Source organism: Stylophora pistillata, chromosome 14 (assembly GCF_964205215.1).
Source record: "Stylophora pistillata chromosome 14, jaStyPist1.2, whole genome shotgun sequence".
In the NCBI taxonomy this organism is placed as follows: domain Eukaryota; kingdom Metazoa; phylum Cnidaria; class Anthozoa; order Scleractinia; family Pocilloporidae; genus Stylophora; species Stylophora pistillata.
The window spans coordinates 17,579,879-17,607,228 of NC_142532.1; the positions used below are offsets into that span (position 1 = coordinate 17,579,879).

At 37.0% G+C, this 27,350-nt stretch overlaps 2 protein-coding genes across 5 annotated transcripts in view; one reads left to right on the forward strand and one right to left on the reverse strand.

Moving 5' to 3' along the window:
* LOC148716897 (uncharacterized) overlaps positions 1-8,087 on the forward strand; it is a 55,340-nt gene extending 47,253 nt beyond the window's left edge. The window contains exons 5-6 of the mRNA XM_088744905.1: positions 1-93; positions 4,532-8,087. The exon at positions 1-93 is cut by the window's left edge and continues 141 nt beyond it. Coding sequence (XP_088601031.1) covers positions 1-93; positions 4,532-4,983 — 545 coding nt within the window. The 3' untranslated portion in view covers positions 4,984-8,087. The remainder of the gene's footprint in view (positions 94-4,531) is intronic.
* Positions 8,088-14,988: 6,901 nt separating this feature from the next.
* On the reverse strand, positions 14,989-18,292 carry LOC148716900 (C-1-tetrahydrofolate synthase, cytoplasmic-like). Of its 4 annotated transcripts, XM_088745639.1 has the most exons (6): positions 18,185-18,292; positions 17,885-17,926; positions 17,170-17,270; positions 16,969-17,063; positions 16,497-16,579; positions 16,076-16,132 (listed from the first exon to the last, which is right to left on the reverse strand). In XM_088745639.1, exons 1-4 carry the CDS (start codon positions 18,203-18,205, stop codon positions 16,979-16,981), a joined length of 249 nt encoding a protein of 82 aa, XP_088601765.1. In that variant the 5' UTR covers positions 18,206-18,292; the 3' UTR covers positions 16,076-16,132; positions 16,497-16,579; positions 16,969-16,978. The 4 variants fall into 4 exon arrangements, with proteins under 4 accessions (XP_088601763.1, XP_088601764.1, XP_088601762.1 ...); XM_088745637.1 differs by lacking the exons at positions 16,969-17,063; positions 18,185-18,292 and adding an exon at positions 14,989-15,316 and having other exon boundaries at positions 16,025-16,132; positions 17,111-17,270; XM_088745638.1 differs by lacking the exons at positions 16,969-17,063; positions 17,170-17,270; positions 17,885-17,926 and adding an exon at positions 14,989-15,316 and having other exon boundaries at positions 16,025-16,132; positions 18,185-18,254.
* Positions 18,293-27,350: the final 9,058 nt, after the last annotated feature.

Here is a 27,350-nt window from a genome sequence, read left to right on the forward strand (position 1 = left end):
ATGATCCAGAGTGTTACACGTGCCAGCCAATGTTAAATGGAGATACAGAGAATGCTGAAGGTGCTGAGGTTTTTAAAAAATCACCAGAAATAGGTATTTTAAATCAGTAACTTATATTTTGCAATGTTTATTACAACAAATTATCTTACTCATACCCAGCTGAAGAATTTAGCATCTGAAGAAATTTTAATACTGATTAAAAAATGCTATTTGTATAGGTAATCACATGATTTCGAGTGCAATTTGGAATAAATAAACATGAGTAAATTTTTTCAAAGATTAACAAAATTGCATGAGCTTGTAGGGCGAGTGCAATTTGTGGTCTTTGAAAAACTTTACAAGTGCTTATTTATTCCAAATTGTGCGAGAGAAATCATGTGATTATATATTAATAATATACATGAAAAAATACAAGGTAGCTTATCATAATTATGCAAAAGAAAAGCGCACATCATGTGCATAAATAATTTATTGAAACCCTGCAAGCGACATTGTGCATTCGGTCAAAACAACTGTGTACGATCAAAACAATAACTAAAATGAAATTTTCACTTCTTTGAGGCACGAAAAAGTTAAAAGTCCAGCAAAACAGTCCAAGGAATTGTTCAGTGAGTTTGGTAATTCTGTTAGGTTGTTTGATTATTGACCAATTAGAATGTCTGGTTTGTTACTTTCTTTGCACTGAATTAACCCTCTTCTGCACTGAATTAACTTTTTTCTGCACTGAATTACCTAAAAACTGCATTTATCTCAACCAATCAGAACTGAGTAATTTTGTCATGAATATTATTAAGTCTGTTAATATGTAACCCCAGCCCCCTTTCAGGTATTTACACACTGAAGTAAATTTGAAAAAGTATAGATTATGTTGTTTATATGTTGGTCATTTAGTTCTCTAGTATCTAATTGGTATGTAAACCTCCCCTCCCTTTTCAGTTAGGCGACCCTAAAAGCCGGAGCGGTGCAATGGCAGAAAATGATCTCTAATTCTTAAACACGGAACGGCGGAAAATAACCCCGAATCCTAAAACACAGAACAGCAGAAAATGACTCCAAATCCTAAAACACGGAACGGCGGAAAATGACCCCAGATCCTGAAACACGGAATGCTGGAAGATGACCCCAAATCCTAAAACACTGAACGGCAGAAAATCACCCCAAATCCCATAACATGGAACGGTGGAAAATGACCCAAAATCCTAAAATGTAGAATGGCGGAAAATGACCCCAAATTCTAAAAGACGGAATGAAGGAAAATCACCCCAAATTCTAAAACACGGAACAGATGTCAAGGCATGTTGCACGAATTTTGTACAAATACACTCAAGCGCTTGGCCCATTCATCCCCACGACGATAATGCACGTGACTGAAATTAAGTGTTATCAATTTTTTTTCTTTTTCTGAGAGGTATGAATAATAATGAACCATTCTACATGAAAGATAGCTGCGTTTTTGCGTTGTAAACCTGTTTAGTTACCTTTTGTTATGCTAAATGTGTTATGCTAAATTTGTCATGAGTTTTAGTCGCAGCATAAAAAGTGGGAATCTCTCATGGCGTGAAAGACAAAGAATTACACTTCCCTTTCAGGAAGGGTAATTTAACGCCATAGAGTTGACGATTTGCAATTTGTTGAGGAACAGAAGAAATCCACTAAATAAATTGGTGAAATAGCCTTTTTTTTTGTCCACAAAGTTTATTTCTTCCGCTGATATGTAAGCTGTAAATTTCATACAAGGATGGTGGTGTTTTCTACGATGGCCCAGAAGGGTCACAGTCCAGTTTTAACTTTTGACAGTCCAGTTATTTTTTTGACAGTCCAGTTTTATTTTTTGACAGTCCAGTTTTATTTTTGACAGTCCAGTTTTATTTTTTGACAGTCCAGTTTTATCTTTTGACAGTCCAGTTTTATTTTTTGACAGTCCAGTTTTATTTTTTTTGACAGTCCAGTTTTATTTTTATGACAGTCCAGTTTCATTTATTTTGACAGTCCAGTTTTGTTTTTTGGTTCACAGTCCAGTTTTATTTTTTGGGTCACAGTCCAGTTTTATCTGTGGGTCACAGTCCAGTTTTATTTTTTAAGTAGTCACCAGATCTCTCTCGATCAAACCTTCATCAACTGTACACTGAAAGGGCGGGAATTTTAATTTTCCGCCATTTTGATTCCAAAGTACAAAGTACAAAATGCCGTTACCAACATATACACCATGCATGAGCGACAGTGATAATTCTGACGGAAATGAGCTGGAACTTATATCACAGTACTTCAAACAGGGCTACAGCAGTCTGGAAATACTTGAATTTTTGAGACTCCACGACATAGCTATCAGTTTATCAACCCTGAAAAGACGTCTTCGATCCTTAGCCCTGTCGAGAAGATCCACCTTATCTGATGATCAACTGAAGAATGCCATCGAGAAGGAACTTGGGAAATAGAGCGACTAAATATAGGATGGCTCCGAGCTGTAATTGAATGATAAAAAGTAAAAGTTAATAAGTTATATCTTAACTCCTTGCACGTGAGTATTTCCTTTTTTCAGGTAGAGTAGAATTGTTAAAAATTACCAAGCGAAATTAAAGTGATCCGCGACTTTCTTCCTTTCGGTGTTGTGCAAAAATAGACGAGGAGCCCGATGAATGGATTTGTCTTTCATGTGAACAATTTTCCCAGAAAGTCAATGTTCCACGAAGAAAACTCCCTCGATTGCGGCCAAGCCACATTTCTCCAGCAGAGCATACTGTAGATTAAAAATATCAGTCGGAGCGTCACGTAATAAAAACCTCTTTAGATTTTATTTCAGTTTAAAATTTATTTCGCCAAAAAAAAAAGAAAAAAGAAAGAAAATTAATAGACGCACGAGTCGGAGCCATTCCTACCAGCGGTGAAATACAGGAATGGCTCCAGTCTCTAGTCGTCCACCTGAACTGAGTCTGCACTGACTAAATGAGTTTAGTCAGCGGAACGAGTCAGCAGATGACTTAGTCCTCTGCGGAATATCACTGAACAAGAAAGGTTTCCCCTTCGTTATGTAAGTAACCATCTCTTGTTTGACACATCGGAGTTTTCAGTCGCACTGATATTTCACTGTTCCGCTTGGGGTTAAACAATACTCACGTGCAAGGAGTTAAGATGTAACTTATTATACAGACATTTTACTATTTTTATCATCCAATTACAGGTCGGAGCCATTCCTGTATTTAGTCGCTAGTCAAACAACACGTGCAACATGCAACACATCGAGAGAGATCTAGTGACTACTCAAAAAATAAAACTGGACTGTGACGCAAAAAATAAAACTGGACTGTCAAAAACAATAAAACTGGAGTGTCAAAAAAATAAAACTGGACTGTCAAAAAAAAAATAAAATTGGACTGTCAAAAAATAAAACTGGACTGTCAAAAAAAAATAAAACTGGACTGTCAAAAAATAAAACTGGGCTGTCAAAAGATAAAACTGGACTGTCAAAAAAAATAAAACTGGACTGTCAAAAAAATAAAACTGGACCGTCAAAAGTTAAAACGGGACTGTCCAAAAAAATAAAACTGGACTGTCAAAAAAAAATAAAACTGGACTGTCAAAAAATAAAACTGGACTGTCAAAAATTAAAACTGGACTGTGACCCTTCTGGGCCATCGTACTTTTGGACACCTGGTCAGAAAGAAATTCTTCAAATTCTTCCTGACGATTTCCTTCTGCTAACTTTCCAACGCGCATGACCTCATGCAAACCTGTCTTCAGCTAGTGTTACTAAAGACCGAAAGGGGATTCGTGGACAAAGAAACTCTCGTATTGAAGGGCTTGTAACGAGGACTTGCTCTCACGCTAGTCTAAGTTTGAGCTGGGGCTGAACGTCGTTATATTTTTAAAAGCCTGAAAACATTTCTTTGATGTTCTCACACTTACAAGTATATGAGATGTTATTGTCTCATTAAATCAATGCAGACGTGACCAGGAAACGTATGTTACAATTGTTTATTGCATCGTGGTATGTCAATTTAGTTTTCATATGCTTTGTAGAAAATTCATACAACATGCCTTGACATCCGTTCCATGTTTAAGAATTTGGGGTCATTTTCTGCCATTCCGTGTTTTAGAGTTTGGGGTCATTTCCCGCTGTTCCATGTTTTAGGATTTGGGGTCATTTTCCGCCATTCCACCATTTTGCCGTTCCGGCTTTTAGGGTACGTTGCCCTTTCAGTTACTGACATTCAGCATGCTTTTTTCCTGAATTCAGCCTTCAATGCAAATTTCTCCCCCTTAAGTTCAATTTGTTAGCTTGAATCATATTTATTTTGCCTTGCTACATTTATGTGACATAATTACCTGAGTTGTTGCATTATTAATTTTTTTTTTTCATTTTTACCTTTTTTTTCATTTTTACCAATTTTTTCATTTTGTATTTTCACTTTGAATTCACTTCTTCCTTTGTGATTGCATCACTCATAAAATAAAAAAGGCTGTGGTTTAAGCCTGTGTTGTGCATTTATCAAAAACATGGTTGGAACTTGACAACTGGTTTGACTTTTTTCAGATTATGAAGCAAAGCATGATGTGTTTATATGCTACTGTTACAAAGATGTTGACTGGGTGAAGGAACTTCATGCCGAGCTCGAAAAACGAGGTTTTAAGTGCTGTATTGACTTTAAGACCTTCACCATTGGAATATCAATAATGCAAAACATAACTGAAGCAATTTGCTTCAGTAAAAAAACAATTGCAGTACTTTCTCCAGACTTCATTAAGAGTGATTGGTGTAAACATGAGCTACAAAAGGCGCTTTCCAGGGTGCTATATCATCAGGTTGTACCAGTTATGTATAAGAATTGTGAAATACCCTTTGCTCTTCAAGACACAACCTACCTGGATTGGGAAAACTGCAATGTGAAACCTTACTTCTGGGAACAGCTTGAAAAGGCTTTAAGGAAGCCAAATGGTGAGTTTCACAAAAGCAGGCAACCTCAAAATGGAAATCAAACCTCTTAACTCTCTGCACATGTATGGATCATGGCAGCACCAGGTGAAAACTAGTGGGACTTTTTTGTACCTAGCATATATTACAAAACTTAAACTAATGTCATTTGCCAACTTACAAAGTTGAAAATTTGCTTGAATCGTGGTCAGCATATTGATGGGGATTTTTCACCTTCTCCCTTGTTCAAAAGAGGAGAGGCAAGTTTCCTTACTCAGTAATTTCTTTGGAGATTAAGGTTTATGAGACATTTTTTGAGAAAATAAGCTACTTTAGAGGGGAGCTTTCTTGGAGGTTCATGTGCATTAAATTTCTTAAAGAAATATTGAATAATTTTTGAGGGTCCCCTATACTTTTATGAAAAGCAGGATTGGGCATTTTTTTTCTCAGGAATCATGATATGGTTTTTCTTGAATCATGACTCATGATTGAAGATGGTAAGATCTTCTCATGTCCACATGGACAAACGTAAATTTTTAGTTCAAAGTGACCCACGAATAAAGAGCTAAATTAATCGGGAACCATTTTATTTTCCCTCAACCTACCCCCTCTGGGTAACCCACAAGGGTTTGGGGAATTTGAAGCTTACCTGGGTGGGGTTGGGAAGTTTGAACCTGTGGAATACACAAGGAGTTTAATGGTGAAGAGTCTGTTTTTCGTGAGCAAATGATTTAGAAGGAAATTTTCACTTGTAAAATGATACCTGTATGCAAAAAAAATCAAGAAGAAAAATTTCACTTGTAAAATGATGCTTGCATGCAAAATAACCAAACAGCAGCACCAGAATCTTTGCTAAATTCTACAAATTTCATTGATCACATAAACAATCATTCAATATGTGCTTGGGTGGGGATTTTTGAACACAATTTTTGCTTGGGGGAGTGGTGATTTGGACAAACCATTCTTCAAAAGTTCATATGCCCAGGGCCTTACCTGTGGGGGGGAGGGGGGGTCCATTGAAGCTTTGAGTTGTTCATGCTACTCTCAGCAGGGAAAGATTGCTATTATCAATAGTATGAGTCAATTTAAACTATTAAAGAATTTGTTTATCATATAAACTGTAGTGTTTCACAAGGATTTCCATTCTTGGGAAAAGCTGTAACTGTACGTAATAATTTTTTATGTGTTTGATATCACCAATTGGTGCCTTTGGCGCCACTTTGTCAGGTTGATGAATGAATGGCAAAGTGTTCTCAAATCCGGATCCAAGGTTGTCAAATTTTCTTGTTAGCAAAGGCCTTTGGTGTCTATATGATAAACTAAACAATGTATGGTCGCTTGTAGATAAAGAATTTCTGTTCTTGGGTTCAAGTTAAAATCTCAAAGAGAAACTCCATGCACCCATGTATTATTCTCTATTCATTTATTACCAATTAAGGTTTAATTTATTGGCTCAAACAGTTGATGAAGGGGATTTTCAAGATGTATGGTCTCATTCTAATCAAATTTTATCCTTTCACTCCCAAGAACAAAAAAGACATTCTGCTATAAGAACTATACAGTATAGTTCCCTGTTAACTCAAACTCCGTTCACTCAAACCCCCTGGTAACTCGAACAAGATGCCCTTTCCTTTCACCACATTTCTTTTACTATCAGCCAACTCAAACCTCTTCTAACTTCAACCATTTTTGTTTCCCTCAAGGGAGTCCTTAGGTTAGCATGGGTTCTACTGTAGTGTCAAATCATAAACTTGTGTATCTGTTGTCTGGGACATGTGTATCAGATTGTTCACTGAGGTGATCACCGTATATCTTTACTTGACAGTTTCTTTGATTGTAAGAATTTTTATTCTGAGTAAGAGTGAAAGGGTCGGTGAATGTACTACCAAGTGCTTTTTAATTGGGCTTAATGGAACCTAGATTTAACAAAGTGCCAAGGGACTAAGGAAATTCGTTCATTATATCAACGGAGGTAATGTGGCATACATTTTACTGTAACTTTAGCTGGGCTGAAAGTGAAGTATTGTTCATTATACTGAGGACTTCGTTTTATAGAGGTTTGTTAAATCAAGGTTCCACTGCCTTGGGAAACAGTTCAGTTTTCTCCTCAAATCTGAATGATTCCCAAGTTTTTTTGGTTTGAGATGAGGTGACTGCATTTTCTTCAAAAGGTGATTTACACAATTAAATACCATCTGTGGTGAAGTCACTGTTTACAATTGCAAAAAGTGATACACTGATTTAAATGGAGGGGATGAATTTTTTTGGTTTTTGAAGCTCACTTCTCCTTTAAATTATGTTTATGTATAGTTGTTGGTAATTTTTAGGAGACACTGCATATTTCTTCATGTTTTTGTCAGTCTTTTGGGACCTGGTCATGCCCAGAAACTAGAAAATAATTCCAAAGTATTAGAACTGACTTACAGGCATAGAAACTTTGGTCCATTTATTTTTTTGTTCAAGGAGCTTGTTTTATCTTCAATGTAGGTTGGATTTTCATGTCAGTCCCCTTTCTTGACAACTGTAACTTAATTTAGTCTCAGCTTTTGATCAACAGTTCCAATGACAATGGTTGCATAAAACTATAACATAGCTGATTTTAGCTTTGTCCTCATTAACTATCAAGTGATAGAAATTACAAGCTGATAATTTTTCATAAAGTAAAAGTACACATTTACAGAGTAAATGAAATGTTTTCAGAACTTTTTTTAAAAAAGAAAGATCACAAGAAGAAAGTTTAATTGTTTTAGTCTTTAGACTATCATAATATGCAGATACTTTGCAATTCATAAGACAAATAATTATGTATTTAAAGAAATCTGATTTTTTTGGTAACATTATAAAAAAAAAATTAATGGTGGTCCTTTCAACTTGACAAGATATAAAATATATCTACAGTTTATTGGATTATTAGTTCTAAATTTCTCTTCATAATAGCTGAATTTGGCCCTTATCAATTATCAAACAATCAATATCAGCTGATAATCTAATTTTTAGACAGTACTGTTAATATTAACTTTTACAACATGAAATTTTATGGCTAACTTTTTTACTAGAAAAAAAAAAGGGTTATAACAAAAAAATTAAATTTACTGGGCCTACAAAGTTGTAGCTATCTTTGGTGTATGTAACAAATTAAAGATCAAAGTTAAAATAAAGCCATTTTCTTTGCTTTCAATCTCATTAGGGTTCACATGTACCCAGCTAGGGTGGATGGGAAGGGTGCGGGCACTCACGTGTTAACTATCATATTTCCTCCAATAAGGGCCCTCAATCTAATATGCACCCTTTTGCAAACAAACACCCAACCCACAGTCCCTAGTGTCAAACAAGTACTCTTAAATAATTCCCTTCCCCTCATTTTCTGAAATGCTTGGAACACCAGTTTTTATTGCCATTTGGTCTCAATTTATAACCCTGTAACCCTTTAACTCCCACAAGTAATAAACCTGTAGTAATCCATTAATAACCATACATTAGCCAGCAATCAGGTAATGAGAATACTCAAACTTAACAAGTACAAGTTATCTTGATCTAATGCCAAATTGTTCTAACTAATTTACAAGGAAATGTGTCACCAGTAGAGGGGAGAATGAACAATCTGATCTTGGGAGTTTATGATTAAGCTTAAACTACAGAGGAACTATTACACTGAGAATAGTATCTTTTCTGTCAGTGACTTCCATTTACTTTTCCACCTCCATATCATTATACACATCATCGATGTGTATAATGTTAAAGTTTCTGTCTTTCTTTTAAAAATTTTGCAAAAATAAAGTTAAAAGTTTGTTGAAAGGAAAACTTGATAAGTGCACCACTTGACTGAGCCCCCTCCTCTAATAAGTGCCCCCCCCCCCAGCTCTTCACTGAAATTGTAATTAGTGTGTAGGCACAAATGATAGGAAATATAATAAATGTCGCTGGTAATTTGCCTTTGTGTATTAATATTGTAGGGAGAAATTACTTCCTGGTCGTTCTTGGAGGTCAACCCTATTCACACCCTGACATCAGCTTGTACGTTATTCAGACTGTTCTCTACACATTCCCCAAGAGACTATAACAAGAAGAATTTGTTGAACAATCAAGAGGGTTTCATTAATTTAATGGCAATCATTTCGTTTATTCCTCTGACTCGGATGTTTCTCGTAGCTTCACAACCCATTAGGCTTAATGTTTTATGGTTAAACTGTTGTTTAACCCTTTAAACCCTAACAAATTCTCCATACTGTTCTCTATACATTTCCTAAGGTGCTGACAAGGAGAATTTGTTTGACAATCGAAATAATTTTTACTTGATCATTTCCTTTACTCTTGTGACCTTAATGTTTGATTCAGGGGTGACGTTGTAAGGAGAAATTAGATACTACCCTTACCAAATCTACATATATGTGACATATATATGTTACATATGTATGCCACATATATGTGCCATATATGCCACATATATGTGGCATATATGTCAAATATATGCCACATATGTGTAACATAAATGTGGCATATGTAGGAATTTGGCACTCATGTTGCATATATATCACATATATGTGACATATATATGTAACATATATGTAACATATATGTGGAACCTGGGAACCACAAATGCACCCTTACCAAATCTACATATATGTGACATATATGTTACATAAGTTCAATCGTTGCACATATATGCCACATATATGTGGCACACATGTGTAACATGTATGTCACATATATGTAGATTTGGTGAGGGCCTGCATATGCAGGTCAACCTAAAGGCATAGATGTATTATAGTTGATAATAGCTAGCCAAAAACAATTGCAGTCAATAAAGAATAACCACAATCGTTAATTGAGATCACAAAATCATATATTTCTGTAAGGCATGGCTTTGCGAAACCTGTTAATATGTAAAGAAAATAGAACATATATATATATATATTTGCGTACAAACACTTCTCGCTCTGTTTGCCCCGTTTCCAAAATGGCGGATTTTAATAAACAGTTTTATAATAATAAACAGTGTAACGTGGAGAAACACTTAGCTAGAAGCTAGTTTACAGGTTTTCCACGAAACAACTTAAACAAATGATTCAAATTGAAAATAACGTTGTTAAGAATCCCAACTGGCCGAAGGCAAACCAGTTAGCTCTATTTCAAGCATGGCCGAGGATTTGAAATTCGGGGCTAATCCAAGTAGCTGTCGCCAAGGCGGGACTTGAACCCAGGAGCGACAGATTGCAAGTCTGACATGCTGACCACTCGACCATGCTGCCTTCCTTTTACCGCGAAAAGATCTATTGCAGCATGGAAAAGCAAACACTGTACTGTCCTTTGTTATTTAGTGGCCTCTGTATTGACATCAATGAAAACAAACGGAAATTTCGGCTCATCCTCGGTGTAAAAACCTGTAAAGCTCACGAGTGACGTAAAACAAAGACAACAAAACATTAAAAACAAAAGCGTACAGCAAAACAATTCCTCATGACACAAAGAAAACCTCATCAGGTTTTTACACCGAGGATGACCCGAAATTTCACGCTCTCAAAACATGCCGAAGGTAGCGAATCTTTATGGCAAAGTTGAATCCGCAATCGGCCTAGCTTTCAAACAAAATTCCTCTGGAACCAAGGTACAGCGGAAAGCATTTATTCGCAGCTAAGACAACTATCCATATAACGCAGTTAATTTTGCATGACTTACCAAAGCCGTTAGCGAAGCGAGAAGGCGCCTTTGTTTCTCTCATTATGAGAAAAGTTGTCAAAAATGGGAGAACACTAGCGAAATTTATCCGATGAAACTATGCTTCGGCACTTGCGACTCAAAAACTCCCGCTCTTGTCGACGCTCTTGTCTAGTCACATGAATATTACCACGTGATGCGTGCCCTCAGGCATTGTGGTCTTTCGTGCTGAAAGGGCATGCGCTTTACATGCCATGTAAAATGGTGGAACGTTTAAGATGGCGAGATGGCTACAACATTCATCGAAGAGAAGTATCCCTTCAAAAACCCAAAAGCACTTTTTATCGACAGCAGGATAAAACGGTACAACTTACCTCAGATGAAGACGAGCAAACTCCCGAGGAAAGTGGGAATGTTTCGCTAGGAAATCGCAAATCAGAGTATTCAGATGACCGTGATGACAATTAATGCGGACTTGAGTATGTCGCAGACTATGTCAGATATGTCATTGCCTTCATCTCCGGACCATCAAGGAATGTCTTCGCCTGAAGACAACAGCGATGATATTTTGGACATGAATTGGAGCGGTGTCTCTGAAGGTGATGGAAGAAGCTATCGTGAAAGCTTTTCAGATGATGAAGAGAAATCAGTTGGTGGCGACATCTCCAATCAAACAGAAATTTTTAAGGATCCCTTTGTGTACCCAGGTTCACTACTTAAACTGTCTGAGAGCGTTCTTTTGATCCTTACTTTGGTGGTTGCTCGCAATCTGAATGGAAATTGTCTTTTAGGTGTAATTGCTTCGATTAATTTGCACTGTATTCCTGGATTACTTAACAATTAAGTGTGTCAGCTCATTGAATGCTCTTAAAAAGTACTTTGCAGACTTGATACATGCATGGGCCATAAGGTAGAGCTGTACACAAGCCATGAGACCCACACCATCAGAGCTTATCCTTGCTATATTGTTTGCCTGTTTTAGCTACATGTATTTAAAGAATTAGTGGCAACGAAATTCAGGTATTTCTCTCTGGTATTTGTAGTTCAGAAGAATCTCACTTTTTATCAAATAATTTAAGCAATTTTGTTATGATGACAGCATAAATAACCCAGCCTAGCTTCACCAAAAACTCGGATTGCATTAATTCATTTGAGAGAAAGGTTCAAGCAGGATACAGGCAAGCTATCGTTTAAGTAGAGGCTGATAGTTTCCAAAAGAAACTGTTTGGGGCTGCGTCAGTAGGGGCAATGAAATAATTTGAATATATCAACAAAGTTGAAATGGTAAATTGGCCACTGTTACGATTGTAAAAGCTGACGTTATCATTTAAGTAGGATTGGCAAAATGTTAAATATTTAATAGTTCACAATCAGATCTGCATGCATGAGTATATATAATGTGCTTATAGAGATTGATATAAGCACTTTTCCATTTTAAGTTTATTATTCATACAGTGTAATAAAATGAAAACAGCACTGCATCATGTAATATTTGAACCCTACAATGGAATTAGGGACTCCTCAATTTACTGTATCAGTCCATGCAAGGCTATATCGATAAACATGAGCAAACATAAATGCTACATATATGTGCAAACTTGCATACATGTTACATATATGTTTTCATCCTCGCCAATTTTCATATATGTCGCATATATGCAGACATATGTGACATATATGTAGAAATGACTGTAGCATTTTAACTATATGTCACATATATGCACATATATGTGACATATATGTGCAACAATTGAACCTATGTCACATATATGTCACATATATGTAGATTTGGTAAGGGTAGTCACTCTTTGGGGTTAAAATGTTCAAAAGTATGGCAGAAAATGTGTAATTATTAATTATTCACAAGACTAACCTTTTAATCATGCACGTAACTCGACTAGGGAGAAAAAAAAAAGGAGCCAACTGAACACAACAACATAAAAAATAATTTGAACTTTAACCTTTCACCCACGAGAGTGACCAGCATCACTCCTGAATCACAAAGACAGGTCAGGAGAATAAAGGAAACAATCACCAACTAAATAAACTTTGATTGCTAAACAAATTCTCCTTGTCAGCACCTTAGGAAATGTATAGAGAACTGTATGGAGAATATCCAGACTGATGCTAGGATGTAAAGGGCTAATAATAGCAAAATTTGAAAAAGATAACCCTAGAGAAAAGCATGCTTACAACTGACAGTATGTATTAATTTTTTTGGGCCTAGGTATAATATTTTTGTGCCTCTGCATATTCATGTGCTTGTCAGTATTTTAAGCCTTGTTCATTGGCCTCTTTGCCCAGCCATTTTCACAGCAAGATCAAAGGTATGAAATCCACCCATGCATGGTTGCAGTGCACACTTAAAATTTGACTTGCACTAAAGAAATAAGATATATAAAGCCCAAAATCAAACTGTTTCCTTTATTGAGCACCTCTTACTTTGAATACATTTACTTAATGATATGAACATCAAATTGTTAGAATTAAACTATTTTCCTTGTTTAAACGCCATGATTTAGAGAAACTGTAAGGAATATTGACACTTAAATCGTTACTTCTGAAAATCCATGTAAATAAAAAACACTCAAATACACGGTTCACACAAGTTACATTGGCATTGGTATCTTTTGGATGAATCCAATGCCTCATTTTGTAGAAAAAGAAATTTTTCAATTGAAAAATTTTTGTGTCTACTGAAAGAAAGTTCATTTAGAAGAATCATCAAGATTGTCCTTAAGCACCAGCTGCTAGCAAACTTAGCCAGATGAAAAAGCGGCTATCGCTGGCTGGATTTTTGGCCAGCGATTGCTTGGTAGCTTAAAGCACAACAGGCACTTCTGAAGTTACACACTTACAATTGTTTGCCACCTTTGAGCCTCCTCTCTTGAAATTTCTGCTAGCAGCTTAATTTCTCAGCTACAACCCTGAATCATGCAATCTTTTGGGCAAACTTTCTTGGGCACTGCACTAGTGAGCAATGCAAACTTTCTTGCACAAACTAACATTGAGCTTTAATAACTGAGAGACACTAGATATGGTCAACAGGATGATGGGAATGAAAAGTTCTTGTCACAATTTAATAACTTAATAGGTGATATAAGATAATACAGCTACATGAAGTCTGCAGGGTTAATCAAGCATTCATTTCTCGGTCAGTGCTGTCATCTACTAAATCACATGGCAACTTCCTTTTTTTTAAGGGGGGGAGGGTTTGAGGTCAGCAAATTAAACCAAACATTGTAAGCTGTAAATCTTAACAGTTCCCTTTCCTGTCAAGAAATCTGGTACATGGAGACCTAAAACAGCCCAAGCACCTCTTCTGTCACCGGGTCCAAGTCTATATCATAGAAGCAAGGTCTTGTGGGTAATCCTGGCATAGTGCTCATTTGCAGTGTTTATGAAAAAATGACAAAAATAATGTTTTTTTTGCTAAGCTGGAATGCTATATTAAAGGTAATTGGGTGTTTTTTTTTTGCTCATTATCTTCATAAGAAAACTGTCTACTTATATAGTTGGGGAAGGAAATTTCTGGTTCTGCCTCTCAATACTACAAAACAAAAACAAAACTTCCTGTAAATGCAGTAGCTTGAAATACAGGCTACTGGCTTTGTAATTGTCACGCAACACACACCCTGTGAGCATGTTGTGTGATGAGCCCAAATAGCAAGAGGGAAGGAAAGAAGGAAACCAAATACACAAAAAAATACATACAGTGCCAACCAATTGATACAGAAACCCTGCTCCAACACTTGCTCGAAAATCACGAATAGGAAAGACAAAATCTGCACAAAGGAAAACATTTATAAGAGATTCAATTATTGAAAGCATGCAAGGAAGTTGAAGTATGCTTTGTGAGCAGATTGCCTTCTTGATGGTGACAGTTTGTGATGTAGCTAGAAAAATCTGATGAAAACATTGACAAGGGTATGTACTATTTCAAAAATGAGTGTGAGGGTCTCATCAGGGTTTCCAAACACGAGAAAACTGATGAAAGCAGGCAACAGGCTGTACCAAACTCAAGGGTTTGATATTATATGAAACTCATGGATAGTGTCATTCCAGTGTTTCATCAGGGTTTCGAACCCCATGCATGTGATAAAAGTGGTGTGTCTTAATTAGTTGGATAATCACCCTATGAATAATTATATATAAGTGAGAATTATTTCTGGATAAAACTACAGGGGTTGTGTAAGGGTTTCCTTGCTGCACTCTTGATACACAGGTCCAGGTTTGAGCTCCAGCTGGGTTATTTGGTTGTGTTTTTTTGGTGAGACATGTGACTTTCACCATTCAGGAGTGTAAATTGAGTAACAGCACAACTAACTGGAAAACTTATCATACCCCTGTGGTAGCCTGTAAAGGAGAAGTGTTCAGTACAGCAAGAGTAACAATTGTTATGGTCACTTCCCTCTAAAGGCCCGATAGGAGCAGACTATCTCTCTCTTCCTCCCCACCCCTCCACCCCTCTCCATCAATAGGGGAGGAAAAAGAGACATCTTGGATGGGTTACAAGAGGACAGATACTGGGAACAAAGCTGGCTGGGGATTAACCCTAACTCTAATCCTAACCTTAAGCATCTTAAGCAAATATCCCAAGGTAGGCTAACAGCCTTAAGCAGCCTGAAGTCAGGTATAACAGAGATGCGAGACATTTGGAATTTATACACCTTTGGGACATCCTTTCAACTCGGGTTCATGAGAGAGTGACAAGTGAGTCTTGGCCATGCATATTGGCAAGTCATTAAAGCCCTGTAAAAAAATAATATAATAATAATCAACCAAAGGACAACAAAGTTATCACCTGTGTACAATTTAGAAAAGGGGTTTCAGAAGGGACTCTGTCAATTAATTTAGAGAGCATTTTCCAAGATAGAAAGGCAGGATACAGTTAAAGTTGGTCAAGCAATCCACGTAACTCTTTTGCATCCTTGGTCATCCTCATTTTTTAAATCCATTCCCAGTTCTGTGATGTTTTTAACCCTTAAACTCCCAGATGATTAACATGTAACTTCTCCCTAAAATATCCATACATAATCCAGCAATCAGGTAATGAGAATACTTAAACTTATTACTAGGTTGATGAATCTTGATCTACGACCAAATTCTCTTAACTACCCATAGTTTATAAAGAAAATTGAGCAGCAACTATAGGAGAGAATCAAGAATCAGATCTTGGGAGTTTAAAGGCTAAAGTTTCATCCCCATTCAGTGTCAATTTTTTAAGACGAACTCAAAAAATTAACCCAAAACATCCAAACATGCTCCTTTCCCCATTCAAAGAGCAAATTCTGGCAACATCAAGCTCCACCCAACAACCATTGGGGTTGCTCCATTTCAGGGAAAACATAATCAGGCTGCCTGTAGTTTCCATTCTCCTACGGAGAATTGGTAAGATACACTTACTTCCCAAAAATATATGCTGCATTTTCTGGAACAACAGACTAATCAAAATATTACCTGCTTTTTATAGCGTTCCACCTTCTTCTGAGCTTCACGCAACAACTCAATGTCATCTGCACCATAAATCTTCTGGGCAATTATTCTCATTTTATCTTCAATCGGCAACTACAGAATTACATAAATAAAGGTTACATTAATGAAGGCTACTTAGTTATTTACTTATCCTTACTTAAAATTACTTATGCACAAGGTAAAACCCCAACAGGATTGGACTCACTAGCAACATGTGGCTATCTACAGTAATAGACATGGTTTCAGGCCTTATCAAAGCCTTAATTTTCAACTAAGGATTAAATTTCTTTATGCAATTTTTTTTTAGTGGCAAGTTCGCCAGTAAAGGGTCAGTTATATGCTGATTATTCACAGATTGATGATCATAGATATGTAATTCATGAATGCTCGTTTGGCAAACAATAACTGATTTTTAAAAGGGAAAATGGTGTAGCTGAAATCTGCATAGCTTACATACCTGCAAGTCATACAGGAACTTGAAGTCAACAGGTTCCTCGACTGCTCTAAGAACTGCATCAGCCAAACACATGGCACCCTTACCTACAGATCAACAGCTTCATTTAGCACAAAACACTTGTCAATTGGATGCATGAAAGCAAGCAAGCAAGAAAAATTTCCCAACATTCCCAGAAAAATGTTAAAATATTTTAATTCTCCCAACACATTAATTGACCAAATTAAAAATATATATCTAGAAATAACTCTAAATCTTTGACCCTAGAGATTGACAAGCATCTATACTTTCTCCTTGCAATATGATCCCTGAATCACTCATTAAGGTCACAAGAATAAAGGAAATGATCACCAACTGGAGAAGCTCTTGATTGTTAAGCAAATTCTCCTTGTCAGCACCTTAGGAAATGTATATTAAGTAACAGTATGGAGAATATGAATGAGGACATTAGGGTGCAAAGGGTTTATGTTGATACCTCCATCTGCTCAGTGAGTGCACCCTACAGCATCATAAGCTCCTGCCTCCTTGGCATGTTGTATGACCAAGGAAATCTCTGCATCAGTGTCACTCCTGACAAAACAATCATGATTAAGTACAACTCTAAGAAGTCTGAAAACTTTAATGCCCCTGAAGACAGCAAAACTTGCTCTTGTACTGGGACCTTGACACTACTTACGGGAATCTGTTCACAGCCACAATTGCATGGACTCCAAAAAATCGTGCATTCTCAATTTGTTTGGCAAGGTTCACCATTCCACTCTTGACAAGATCAAAGTTCTGTTTAGAAAAAATGTGAAATTACAACATCAGCAAATCCTGCAATTATAATAGAAACTGCCAATGGCTAGAATAGAAATTTTGAAAGCTTGATACAAAGTCCCTCAACCTGAATCAGTTTAGTTCCTAAAAATCAAAACAGCTCTAATTTTAGCAGGGTTTGTTGTCTTATTCAACATTAGAGCAGTCTCAATTCAGAGCATGAGCAAGACTATTTGAGGAACAAAGGTCAAGAGTTAAGTAAGGCTAAGAGCTGACAAATTAAACCAATTACAACCTACATGTATCAGACAACTGCTACTCTGACAACATCCCAGGGTGGAATTTCTCTTATTTAGGTCTTAACTAGAGCATGAGTGGAGAGGCACTCAGAACAGCCCTCTCTTTAAAATCTATCAACCCCTCTAAGAATGACCAACATCTATTTTCTCCTAACAGTAATACAGCTGAATCATTCATTGAGATCACAAGAATAAAGGGAATGATCACCAACCTAAAAAACTTTGATTGTTAAACAAATTCTCCTTGTTAGTATCAGAGGAAACATATAGAGAAGAGTATGGAGAAAATGGATACTGAGGTTAGGGTGTAATGATCGAGTTAATAAGACATACCTCAGTGGTGTACTCAGAAGGGAGAGGTTTCCCTGCTACAACCTTTGGAATAAAGAGAAAAAAAAATCAAAGACAGTGCATGCAGTCAGTAACTGTTACAAAGAGAGAAAAACTGCAGTTTAAAGACTAATAAAAATATGACTGATTTGTAAGAGCATAGCTTATACTCTGACTTGGCTAGCACTTCATTTGGGTCACAGAACAATTAAGGTGCAACCCTAGAGTGGGAAAAGGGAAGCAAAAACTGATGAAGGGTAATCACAACTCTAACATTTCACTTTGCCTTAGGAATTCACTCACCTTTGGTCCTCCACCATGCATCTTCAGAGTTCTGACAGTTCCAACGATGATGTCACAATGGGGAGTTAGACCTAGAATATATAAATTTCAAAATATTATTCGAACCTGTATGGGATTCGAACCCCGTACAGTGGTTCGAATCCCGCACAGGCCTGATTTTTTTCAGGTCTGATTTTCGCTATTGCATAAATAGCGCTATCTACCGCGAAGAATCGTGCATCGTACGTATTTAATACCGCAGTTCAAAATATATGAACTTCATATGTTCATTTTATCTGATTTATCATCATGGGTTTATTACGAATTAATCAACTTAACGGCCTGCTCCCAGTTGGCTTGTTAGCTCAATTGGTAGAGCGCTGCACTAGTATCGCAGAGGTCAGTCACAGGTTCGAATCCCGTACAGGCCTGATGTTTTTCAGGTCTGATTTTCGCTATTCCATAAATAGCGTTATCTATATAATTCCCTTGTAGAATCAGACACTATTTATTACCTATGTAAATGCTATGTGACTGCTCTATGTAAAAAGTAGGTACAGGGTATTAAAATTATATGTTTAAAGTGATAGAGAGGGTGCAATTCAAATTGTGTGTAATTGCTATGATTTTTGCTATATATTTTGATAAAAAATCCTATTTTTTTACTAGTCAAATGGAACCTTTACATAGTGTAGGTAAAAGCTATGTAATACACATTTGAGCAGGCTAGTGAAGAAAATTAAAGATAGCATCTACATAGGTTTGAAATGCCAATTCACATAGTATTTAAATAGGAGCAAGTTGAGGCTTAGACAACTGAAAATTAAACTTATAGCCTTTTAATAGAATTAAAATAGAGTAAACATAGATTACCAATAGTCTTTTTAAGGTGAGTTAAATACAATTTATATAGCTTTTTACCTATGTAAATGCTATGTGGCTGCTCTATGTAAAAAGTAGGTACAGGGTATTAAAATTCTATGTTTAAAGTGACAGAGGGGGTGTTATTCTAATGGTGTGTACTGCGAAGGATCGTGCATCATATGTATTTAATACCGCAGTTCAAAATATATGAACTTCATATATTCATTGTATCTAATATTGATACATATGAGGCGCCAAAGTGGACAAAAACGCCGTTTAGCAATTTTCGTTCCAATTATATAAATATGTTCTAAACTCAAGATTTTTGTCCTCAGTTTACATATTAGATGCTAACTTAGTGAAATATTCATGCTCTTTTTCGCATTTATTTTCTAAACTCTTCAGTTGCATTCTAATTGCAAAGAAAATGCGTTACAAGTGCGGAAAAAATTATTCTAACTGAAATGTGTTTTAGATGTTCTAATGTTCTTATTCATTATATTTTGAAGAAAAAAGTATGCTGATATTGTTCTTTTCATGCCAAGTTAGAAAAAAACTCTGCTCATAAGAATGAAAAATTATCCTTTTCTCAGTCCGAAAATACATGGCAATTACAAAAAAAACATGGCAATTGCAAAAAATACATGGCAATTGCAAAAAAAAGTGTTCTAATTAGTATGTAAATTATATTCAGTTGATTTTTCGTGCTAATTAAAACGCGCTTCTAATTAAAATGCAAATTCATGCAACACAAAGCGGTATTGGGTAAGGGTTTCGCGGACCCCGTTTTGGCGCTAATTTTAAAGCTTTGAATTTGAAGACTATATCTAGAAAAGCTACGATATGCCTTAATACCGTCGAGGAAGAGGCGACATGGAGATAGCTCGAGAGATTCTTAGAAAATACTCAAGCAGTTCTCGGTCAAATTGCTAGCTTCAGTCAACAATGGGAGACCCAGAATAACAAAACTGAACGACTTAGAAAACGCTGTTGATCGAATGACCGAGATCTGTACAACGTTTGGCGTTCTTCATCAGAGTGTACCACCAACAGCGCTGCAAATAATTCGGTCTATTTTCCTCATTATTTCGCGGACCCTCCAGCGCTGCACATGCAGACCGCTGCTCCTCATGCGACTCTGGCCAATATTGGGAGCCGAGTAAGCGATTTCACTGATTGAACGACAGCTGTGAGGCTGCTCTCTGAAATCTCAGTAAAACCGTCCGTTTCGAGTCTGTTACGAAATATAATGTTGCGTGACGTGCATGACCTGGAAGGTTCGCGAAAGGTCATGGCTTGTTTATTTTAGTAAATTATGTAATCGTTTCTAAAATTGAGATATTTTGTAATGTTGCTATAATTAGACCTTTTTTAGAAAGTTCTAGAACTTTATCGCATAAGTATATAACTAGGACAGGTTACGCGAAGCTTGAACTTAGTTTTCACAGCAATGAGAGTTGGTAGTGATCATTCGCAATCAGTCAAGTGTGACGAGGCAGTGTTTCTTGAATTTGGCGGAGGCCGTGGATATTTTCAAGTTGATCGAAGTTGGCGAATGCGCGGAGGCCCTGAAAGTTTTCTGAGTCACGGGCTAGTGTAAAGTTAATCAAGTGAAAACTACGTTCATTTTGGAATAAACCTTCTTCTTGCTGTTCCGATAACCCTGCGTTTTGTTATGACTACAAATCACCTGCCAATCAAACATCGAACTCGTAACAGATTTCAAATTCGTCTCTTCGTCTTCTAAGAGTTCTCTCAGAAATTCTCAGTAATTTAGCAATTCTAGCCGAGCGAAAGTGTTTACTTCGCAATAATTCCAGTTGATCCTTCATAATTTCAAAACGAGGACGACCTTTTTCGCCGCCGCTGCTCACTGGACATTGGTATTCAGAAGAACAGGCAGTCTCTGTATTTAAACCTTTGAGTCTCGTACAAAGATGATGTGTTCGTATACCGTCTAAAATACTCGTCAGGCCAACGACTGAATTATTTGCCGCGCTGTTGGTGGGTACACTCTAATGAAGAACGCCAAACGTTGTACAGATCTCGGTCATTCGATCAACAGCGTTTTCTAAGTCGTTCAGTTTTGTTTTTCTGGGTCTCCCATTGTTGACTGAAGCTAGCAATTTGACCGAGAACTGCTTGAGTATTTTCTAAGAATCTCTCTAGCTATCTCTATGTCGCCTCTTCCTCGACGGTATTAAGGCATATCGTAGCTTTTCTAGATAGTCTTCAAATTCAAGGCTATAAAATTAGCGCCAAAACGGGGTCCGCGAAACCCTTACCCAACACCAGTCTGTGTAGCACAATTTGCGTTTTAATTAGAAGCGTGTTTTAATTAGCACAAAAAATTCAACTAAATATAATTTGCATACTAATTAGAACGCCTAATTTTGCAATTGCGATGTATTTTTTTGCAATTGCCATGAATTTTTTGCAATTGCCAGGTATTTTTTGCAATTCCCATGTTTTTTTTGCAATTGCCATGTGTTTTCGGACTGAGAATAGGATAATTTTTCATTCTTATGGGCAGAGTTTTTTTCTAACTTGGCATGAAAAGAACATTATTAGAATCCTTTTTTTTTTTTAAATAGAATGTAAAAAGAACATTAGAACATCTAAAACACATTTCAATTAGAATAATTTTTTTCTGTACTTGTAAGGCATTTTCTTTACAATTAGAATGCAACTGAAGAGTTTAGAAAATAAATGCAAAAAAGAGCATAAATATTTCACTAAGTTAGCATCTAATATGTAAACTGAGGACAAAAATCTTGAGTTTAAAAACTGGATCATTAGATAATGCAATTCAAGAATTTTTATTGGCTTAGCCATTATGGTATATGAGCCAATATACCATAATCTACAAATATGGTAAGCGTACGCGTCAGCTTAAAATAAACATAGGCATGCTACGCATGCAGGAGTTATTTTTTTGGATACATAGGTTGAAATGGGACACTATATAACTGATGCTGGTGTCTGAATTGTTGGCAAAAATAAACTGCATTGGTACAACGCTTCCTGCAGTCCCCTCCACAGCCCTAATTTGAACTTGTCACGCAACGCTATCTCTCTCCAACATTGCATGACGAGACTAAACAACAACCTGCTCGTAGGTTCAAATTGTGCTTATTGCCGTTCCTTCGTCAGAGACAAAGTCCTAGTTATTATTCTGACCATTAAGGGCCAGAATCAGAAATTATGTTTGGTTTTCCTGTGCAAGAAAATGCACAGTAGCGTGCAGTTTTTAATTGGCGTAAAGTAATGTGGTGGCATATCCAGGGAACGAGGTTGAGTTTTGACAACGAGTGTCAGTCAGATTTGAAGTACTGGCCGCGCATCAACGATAAGCTTGTTACAGTTTGTACTCATCTTTCGAGTGAACTTAACTATATTTATTTAAAGTGCAAGCCTAATACTGTGAATCACCACCATTGTTAACGTACTGACGAAAACAACAACCCTTGGCAACAGTAATACAACCATCTCATGTAAACGTTGGCGATTGAAACCATCCGTAAATAAATATTGCGAAATGAACAATTATACTTTTCTCACCAAAAAAAAAAAATTTGTGGAAGTCACTGCCACATACCTTTAATTTCAATCAGTCAAAAATCTTGAGGTCTATAAAATGCCTTCTGTGATATATCGTTCCGAGTCTGGTAAGACTGCCATAAATCTCCGAAAAAGGAACACTTTCGCTCGAAGGCGCGTCTGCTGAAGCCATATTTACTTTAACAGATGTCCACCATCCAAGAAAAAAAAAAACTTCAAAGGTTTGTTATTAGATGTAAGCAAGAGAAATCCTTGTAAGTAAAGTCATCGCGTTCAAATACAACTTTTTATTGAGTGATCCCGCCTTTCCTCCGGCGATTTTAGTAATTCCAAATTTTCATGGATGGCATCAACTTGTTCCGAAGTCTTAGCCTCCATAACTCACCATGTTGACAAACCATGAAAAGCACTCGACAGCGATTTTGCTAAAACAGCAAAGCCTTCAATTCGAACCAATTCAATTCAATCCGCTGATCCACAAATCCGGCCCAAATATAGGCTTTGTGTAGCTTCTTGTTCAGTAACACATGGTTGCCTCGAAATACTCTTCCATATAATTTTGCAGTGGAAAGCTCTATTTTATCTCTTACAGCCTCTGGACAAAGATATTTTCCGGTCTTCGTTCTTCGAACAAGTGAAAGTAGATTGAACCAAGAGAACGTATCATTCTCCAAAGGATAATAAGGTGGGCTACTTAATTGGTTGTTGCCTATCTGGACTTTGCCCATTGCGTGCGAAATACGTGACAAAATGCAGGTTGTTTACAGGAAATTGACACGCAATGGGGTATAGTCCAGGTTAGCTACAAGCGAATTTTATTGGTAGAAAACGTCTAAGCACTTAAGAGTTGCGTGGAAAATTAACCGACCGAACCATTCTGTCCCTTGTAAAATATTTTTCATTGAGGTAGATTTATGTCATAAAATTTGCGTTGTTTACTGGAAAATGGCATTTCATCTAAAAAAATCTAATCCATACTGGCGAGTAAAAAGTAACACGCAGTTGTAACGGAAAAGTATTGTTTAAACAATATTTAATTCATGGAGGAATTTTAGAAGCAAAGAAACGGATATGTAACATGGCAGTCGACGCAGAAAGTAAATGTAACTTGGTGGTCGTTTCAACCGCTGCTAAAAGAACAACCATATGGCAAAAAAAAAAAAAGATTATCAATCAAATATGATTTACGCAAATATCTTGCGCAAGATTTACCAGAGTCAGTAAAGCTAGCCTTTCCGAAACAACACGCTATAGCGCTAAATTCGTGTTAGGCCTCCAGGTGACGGTGTATGCGTCGTAAGTGAAGGAGCGGTACACAAAACATGCACGTTTTAACTCGCTAATCGGTAGAAAAAGTTCCCTGACGACCTTTCAAATCCAGACAGATCATAGCGATAAAATCCTCACGAAGGACATGAGCCATTACACTGAATAGATGGTCTTACAACTCTTGTAGATGTCATCTTACCTCGTTCCTTGAGCGAAATTCAAAATTGGAATCGCTGATTAACTCATATATAGCAATGAAATATCCTGAAGTTGCTCCTATCAACATCTGAAGTAATATTTGATTCAAAATTTTTCTCATGGTCCACTCAGTCTCCTTCAGAAGGAAGATTAAGCATAGTCGTACAACGATCACAACTCTACCACTTTCCCAACACGACTGATACATTTGCTTAATTCGCGAACCGCTCTCTCCGACTCAAGCGTTGATTCGCTGAAATTTGAAGACCTGTCAAACCACAAATTAGCAAGAACGCTCTGAATGGTGCGACATCGAAAAATACTACAATCTGATTGGTTTGTGATACACCAAAAAATTGGGCCAATCACATTGCGTTGAGATACACCAAAAAAAAGATGCGCCAATCAGATTGCTTAGAGATACACCAAATTGCGCTGATCAGATTACACTACACCACAATACACCAATCTATACGCTAACATATAGTTATTTTTTTTTTAAAAAAATAACTCAAAAAGGGAGCTAAAAAATCTGGTTTCTTCTTACAAAATAATAATTTCTTGGGGGCGTTTTCAATAAAACAATTATTCCACTCGCGCTTGTTGGATACGAGATGATTATAGCCAACGAGGCGCTACGCGCCTGGTTGGCTATCTATCATCTCATATCCAAGGCGCGCTCATGGAATAATTGTTAACTATTCTTAAAGTCGTTTTTGTTTTCAACCTATCGTAACTGTGCAATCTGTAATGTATAGTCCACACTACAAGTTTTTAAAGATGATCGCATCTGTTTTTCATCTTTTTCAAATCGTCCGCTATGCATTTATACAGTGAATAACTTCAGTTTTCGTAAGTCATTTTTTCACGAAATTAAGCGAAAATGATTCCGTAATGACGTCATAGTAACAAAACTGTGATATTTTGATTTAATCTCACTCGTTGTCACTCGTGGTCACTCGTAAGTACTTTCAGACCCAATCATTCAAATTAAAGAGAAAGCTTTCCCCGAAACACTTTTATTTCTAAAAGTAATTAACAGGCCTCCGAGCAAATTTTGAAACATTTTTTTGATAAGTAACTGTCACGATATGTCACCTGTCAATTGAATAGGAAAGAAGCATACGCTTTTAAAGAAACAGCAGTACTGGTATGACAAACACACACGAGTTAAATGATCATGCGACGACTTTCTCGTAAAGAAAAAAACAGTTAGAGATCTTACGAAAAGCATTTTTTATTTCCAACGACGATCAATCTTCGAAGATTTACCTCTGTTCCGTTTTAAAATGTCACGGGAAGTCAAATTGTAAGTGAATGCAAATATGTGTTTTGGAGTTGTCAGTTTGCTTGTTTGTGGGTTTTCTGTAATGGCGTGTGTAAATCGGTTTTTCTTCCACCGAAAAGCTGAAGTCAATGAGACTCTCTCAAACTAGACACAAGGAGATTTAATGCGACTTTTATTCATCAAATTCCTGCGTTTCTGCCGTGAAATTTACGACAAAAGTGTATTTTAGGATTTTGAACTGGTGCTGAGTAAAATTCTTTCTTAGCCTAAACTACTAAATTCGTTTGTATCTGGCGCATGTGAAACCCATTTGTAGCTAAGGGTCAAACAGGGATTGTCACTCACTAAAATGGCTCGCCATTAAGTCTTGTGATCGCCTTCGTATGAAATTGTTTTTTTATGTTGTTGTTGTTGTTAAGTCCGCGTTTTGCTAGTCCACGTTTTACTAGCCCACGTTTTACTAGTCCCCGTTTTACTAGTCCGCGTTTTACTAGTCCACATTTCACTACTCCACGTTTTACTAGTCGGCGTTTTACTATTCCGCGTTTTACTAGTCAGCGTTTTACTAGTCCGCGTTTTACTAGTGCGCGTTTTACTATTCCTCGTTTTACTAGTCCTCGTTTTACTAGTCCACGTTTTACTAGTCAAGTCCAGTCCTTGAAATATCATATTCCATTTAACTCGTGTGTGTTTGTCACACTAGTACATGTACTGTCGTTTATTCAAACGCGTACGCGTTTTTATATTCTTCACTTGACAGGTGTCACATGATGACAGCATAGTTAGTAGAGGGGACTGGTTAGGAAGGTCGGTGAACTTCAAAAGAGGAGGTTATTGTTCGATTTTTTAGAAATCACGTGACCAATACCGTGCACAGCACAGGATTCAACTGAGATGTGGCGCCGGTGTCACAGTGATATGTGTACCCCCGTGATATGTGTACCCCCGCACACATATCACTAGTGATATGTGTACCCCCTCCAAGATGGCGGCCAGTGATATGTGTATCCCCCACCCCCCTCCCCTCCAAAAAATAAATAATTACGGCTAACTTGTGTTAATGGACGCAAATCGTTCACTGAACCATCTTCCACAATCAGAACTGTAAAGGCACGACTCGCAAGTCCGACAGTTCTTATGGACCAGTAGCAAACATCAAACAATCTATTGGAAATATAAAGGAATCGAAATTGTCATGTAAACAAAAATATATCTTAGGGATACACATATCACTGGTGACTGCAATCGTATCGGCTTTGTCGCCTGTCTAGCACTGAAATTACTTGCTACTAGCTCCTTTACTGGCTAGTACGCAAGTGCATGAAATATTTCACCAACTGACAGCAAGTTTTATTGATTCCCAATCATATGTGTCACTGACAAATTTAAAAAGTACACAGACGACATCGCACTAGCCAGGGGATACGTATATCACTGAGATCTCTCGTTCAGTGATATGTGTATCCTCAACATATCTCGGGGTTACGCATATCACGGACATCGTAGTAAGTGATATGTGTATCCCTTGGTAAAGCAAGCGCTGTTGTCTTTCTAGCAAATTACTAGCTAAGCTTATATATGGCTAGTAAGTGTATTATTGATTCCAAATTGACAGACGATAGCGAGTTAGTCAGGGGATACACATATCACAGCTGCGATCGCCGTTCAGTGATATGTGTATCCCCAATACATCTTGGGGATACAATGTGGATACGCATATCGCGGCAATCGCAGTCAATATGTGTATCCCTTGGTAAAGCAAGCGCTTTTGTCTGTCCAGCAAATTACTAGCTAAGCTTATATATTGATTCCAAATTGACAGACAACAGCGAGTTACTCGGGGGATAGACATATCACTGCGATCGCCGTTCAGTGATATGTGTATCCCCATTATATCTTGTGGATACACTTTGGATACACATATCACGGCAATCGTAGTCAGTATGTGTATCCCCTTACTAAAGCAAGCGCTTTTATCTGTCCAGCAAAATACTAGCTAAGTATGGC

What these genes read in the sequence shown, in the direction of transcription:
- LOC148716900 (XM_088745638.1), bottom strand. Translation starts at nt 16,568, where the DNA reads ATGTGTTTGGCTGATGCAGTTCTTAGAGCAGTCGAGGAACCTGTTGAC. An exon ending in AGTTCCTGTATGACTTGCAG is followed by an intron (nt 16,133 to 16,496) that starts GTATGTAAGCTA and finishes GTAATTCTGTAG; the next exon opens with TTGCCGATTGAAGATAAAAT. An exon ending in TGGAACGCTATAAAAAGCAG is followed by an intron (nt 15,317 to 16,024) that starts GTAATATTTTGA and finishes ATTTTTTTACAG; the next exon opens with GGCTTTAATGACTTGCCAAT.